Here is a 4,638-nt window from a genome sequence, read left to right on the forward strand (position 1 = left end):
TTCCTTAAGGTGGATAGTTATGTTATTAATTTTAACAGTTGTATGTTTCTTTTTTTAAATGTAGGCATTTGCAGCTATAAATTTCCCTCTGAGCACTGCTTTCACTGAATTCCATTAGTTTTGGTATGTTGTATTTTGTTTTCATTAATCTCTACTTATTTTCTAATTTCCCTTGTGATTTTTTTCTTTGACCCACTGGTTATTTAGCAGTGTTGTTTAATTTTCACATATTTGTATATTTTTCATTTTTTCCTGTCTTATTGATTTTAATTTCATTCCATTTTGGTCAGAGGACATAGTATGATTTCAATCTTCATAAACTTATTAAGACTTATTTGGTGGCCTAACATATGGTCTATCCTGTAACAGCTTCAATGTGCACTTGAGAAGAATATGTAGTGTGCATTTTTTGGGTTGACTGTTCTGTAGATGTTTGTTAAGTCTATTTGCTTTATAGTGTTTTTCAAGTCTTGTATTTCCTTATTGATCTTCTATAAAGCTTTCTGTCAATTTTGGAAAATGGAGTATTTAAGTCTCCAACTATCCCTGTAAAACTGCCTCTATCATCTCTCAATTCTGTCTATTTTTGGCATATATTTTGAACTCTCATTTTAGATGCATAAAGTGTATATACATTTATAACTGGTATATCTTGATGGATTGACATTTTCAACATTATATAATATCCTACTTATCTCAACATTTTGCCTGAAAATCTCTGATATTTGGAGAGCTACCTCCACCTGTCAATTGCGTAGCGTTTGCATGGAAAAGCTCCATTTCCCATAATTCTCAGGGGATAGGCCAAAGAAGGCGGGTCCCAGAAGGCCTTGCGGCTAGACAGTTGTGACGCAGCACATGGTCACAACGGTTCGGAGTGGGCTTGGTGCGATAGTCAGCTTTGGTGTTAGTGAGGAAAAGGAGGACGTGAGGTAGGAAAGAGGCCGAGGCCGAAGCCGGGACTTTGCTGGGGCTGGACTAAGACTGAACTGGGAGGTGAGGGGCGCACGAATTGGCAGCCGCAGCTTTTATTTTTGACGGTGACGGTGGTGGCGGCGCGGCCTCGTCGCCGGTGAGGTGGGCGGTTGACTAGGCCTCAGCGGCCATGGCGGCGAATTTTGGAGACTGTGCCGGCGGGTTCCGCCACAACGAGGTGATCAGTTTCATCAACAACGAAGTCCTCCTGAACGGGGGCGGCCCTGATTTCTACACGACCCTCCGCTCGCAGTCCTGGAACGAAATCGAGGACCGACTTCAGGCCGTCCTGACCGACCCGCAGGTACCGCGCATGCGCCAGAGGGCCAGCACCTGGAGCGCGCTCGCTTTGGGAGTGCGCGTGGCCGCGAGGCAGCGTGAGCAGCTAGTGTGCCAGGTCCGGCAGCTGCAGGACCGGGTGGAGGAGCTGGAGGCGACCGCCTGGGGTCTGGCTCCAGAGCTACAGAGGCTTCACGTGGAGCACGAGAACATGACCTTGCAGCTGCACTTAACACGGACTGCCCTGGAGCAGGCGCTGAATGAGCGTGATGTGCTTCACTCGCAACTGCTCCTGGTTGCAGGGTCGGTCCAAGTTGCCCTAATGAGCCGTGCAGTGATGCCTGGGCCTCAACCCGGGTGGTTCGGGGCCCCAGCATGGCCCCTGAATGAAGAGCAGCAAAGAAATATGGAGGCCGTGGGGATGCCTGGCAGTCCCTGGGCCCAGAACATGCCACCACCTCTGCCGGTGTCAGTGCCATACTCATTTCCATTTCACCCACCATTCCCACCGGAATACCCATTCTTGCCACCTCTACCACCAGGAGCAGTATTCATGGAAGCAGGAGGGGCAGTAATGCCACCTAAGCCACCTCCGGGGTTCTATACCCCTAACCCGTGGGCTGCAGTGTGGGCACAGGAGGAGATGGCCCCTCTGTGGAACCATAGGATCCCCAGCCAGGAGGAAGGTCCTGAATTCTTTCAGGATACAGTCCCCTTAGGGGACATCAGAAGCCTTAGCCAGGAACAAGATCTAGAGAGGCCACAGGGCATAGTGAACCTGAGTGACAATAGGAATCACAGCCATGAAGACAGTGCAGTGGGGCCCCAGGGGATAGTTCCCCTTGGGGATTGCTGGAGCCACAGCCAAGAACAACATCTAGAGAGGTCCCAGGGCGTGGTTACCATGAGTGACATCAGAAACAGCCAGGAGGAAGGCCCAGAGAGAGCCCAGAATATGGTCCCCCTGGAGGCTAGTGGGAGGCATGGCCAAAATGAAAGTTCAGAAAGACCCCAGGGGGTGGTTCATCTAGGGGGAAACAAAAGCCACTGCCAGGAAGGAGATCCAGAGAGTCCCCAGGGGACTGTCCCCCTTGGAGGCAGTGGGGGCCAGAGCCAGGAAGGAGATCCAGAGACACCCCAGGGGACTGTCCCCCTTGGAGGCAGTGGGGGCCAGAGCCAGGAAGGAGATCCAGAGACATGGGAGTGCGCGTGGCCGCGAGGCAGCGTGAGCAGCTAGTGTGCCAGGTCCGGCAGCTGCAGGACCGGGTGGAGGAGCTGGAGGCGACCGCCTGGGGTCTGGCTCCAGAGCTACAGAGGCTTCACGTGGAGCACGAGAACATGACCTTGCAGCTGCACTTAACACGGACTGCCCTGGAGCAGGCGCTGAATGAGCGTGATGTGCTTCACTCGCAACTGCTCCTGGTTGCAGGGTCGGTCCAAGTTGCCCTAATGAGCCGTGCAGTGATGCCTGGGCCTCAACCCGGGTGGTTCGGGGCCCCAGCATGGCCCCTGAATGAAGAGCAGCAAAGAAATATGGAGGCCGTGGGGATGCCTGGCAGTCCCTGGGCCCAGAACATGCCACCACCTCTGCCGGTGTCAGTGCCATACTCATTTCCATTTCACCCACCATTCCCACCGGAATACCCATTCTTGCCACCTCTACCACCAGGAGCAGTATTCATGGAAGCAGGAGGGGCAGTAATGCCACCTAAGCCACCTCCGGGGTTCTATACCCCTAACCCGTGGGCTGCAGTGTGGGCACAGGAGGAGATGGCCCCTCTGTGGAACCATAGGATCCCCAGCCAGGAGGAAGGTCCTGAATTCTTTCAGGATACAGTCCCCTTAGGGGACATCAGAAGCCTTAGCCAGGAACAAGATCTAGAGAGGCCACAGGGCATAGTGAACCTGAGTGACAATAGGAATCACAGCCATGAAGACAGTGCAGTGGGGCCCCAGGGGATAGTTCCCCTTGGGGATTGCTGGAGCCACAGCCAAGAACAACATCTAGAGAGGTCCCAGGGCGTGGTTACCATGAGTGACATCAGAAACAGCCAGGAGGAAGGCCCAGAGAGAGCCCAGAATATGGTCCCCCTGGAGGCTAGTGGGAGGCATGGCCAAAATGAAAGTTCAGAAAGACCCCAGGGGGTGGTTCATCTAGGGGGAAACAAAAGCCACTGCCAGGAAGGAGATCCAGAGAGTCCCCAGGGGACTGTCCCCCTTGGAGGCAGCGGAAGTCAGAGTCAGAGCCAGGAAGGAGATCCAGAGAGGTCCCAGGGGACTGTCCCCCTTGGAGGCAGCGGAAGTCAGAGTCAGAGCCAGGAAGGAGATCCAGAGAGGTCCCAGGGGACTGTCCCCCTTGGAGGCAGCGGAAGTCAGAGTCAGAGCCAGGAAGGAGATCCAGAGAGGTCCCAGGGGACTGTCCCCCTTGGAGGCAGCGGAAGTCAGAGTCAGAGCCAGGAAGGAGATCCAGAGAGGTCCCAGGGGACTGTCCCCCTTGGAGGCAGCGGAAGTCAGAGTCAGAGCCAGGAAGGAGATCCAGAGAGGTCCCAGGGGACTGTCCCCCTTGGAGGCAGCGGAAGTCAGAGTCAGAGCCAGGAAGGAGATCCAGAGAGGTCCCAGGGGACTGTCCCCCTTGGAGGCAGCGGAAGTCAGAGTCAGAGCCAGGAAGGAGATCCAGAGAGGTCCCAGGGGACTGTCCCCCTTGGAGGCAGCGGAAGTCAGAGTCAGAGCCAGGAAGGAGATCCAGAGAGGTCCCAGGGGACTGTCCCCCTTGGAGGCAGCGGAAGTCAGAGCCAGGAAGGAGATTCACAGACACCCCAGGGGACATCCCTGGGGGGCAGAAAAAGGCATGACATGAGAGAAAATAAAAAGAAACAGCAGTTTTGGGGGCAGAAGGCCAAGCAACCAAAAGGGATAAGAGCCTCAGAATCCCAGCACCATGAGATGTCTGCCTTATGCTACAATGGACAGAACTGGCACTGCACCTGGTGTAGAGCTGTAAATTTTCCATGGCGCAAGTTCTGCTATATTTGCAGGAAATTCTGTATTTGAGAGTGGAGACCTGGACCCAGGACAAACTCATTTCAGGAAGGTAAGTAAGAATGTAAACATTCCAAAGAAAAATAAGTTTCCTAGGACACCCTTCTGATCAAAAAGTAACTCATTTACTTTACAGAAATTTTGAAATCAAAATTATCATAGAAAAAATTAAATAAAATAATCCATTATTCCATTACTCAAACTAACAGCTTTTTATCATGGTGGGTACACACACAAACACATATGTATTTATATTATTTTTTCTTCTTTTTTATTTTAAATTAGATTTATTGCGGTAACGTTGTTTAGTAATATTTTTAAAAATAAACTCGAACAAAGAGAATG

At 52.1% G+C, this 4,638-nt stretch overlaps 1 protein-coding gene across 1 annotated transcript; it reads left to right on the forward strand.

Moving 5' to 3' along the window:
• Positions 1–676: 676 nt before the first annotated feature.
• LOC102239107 (basic salivary proline-rich protein 2) lies at positions 677–3,567 on the forward strand (the record flags this gene model as incomplete). The annotated part of the gene is made up of 2 exons (XM_005872756.2): positions 677–2,438; positions 3,443–3,567. Coding segments are annotated over exons 1-2 (1,458 nt in total), but the record flags the coding sequence as incomplete, so codon positions are not given.
• Positions 3,568–4,638: the final 1,071 nt, after the last annotated feature.

The sequence above is a fragment of the Myotis brandtii genome, unplaced genomic scaffold (assembly GCF_000412655.1).
Source record: "Myotis brandtii unplaced genomic scaffold, ASM41265v1 scaffold39, whole genome shotgun sequence".
Taxonomy (NCBI): domain Eukaryota; kingdom Metazoa; phylum Chordata; class Mammalia; order Chiroptera; family Vespertilionidae; genus Myotis; species Myotis brandtii.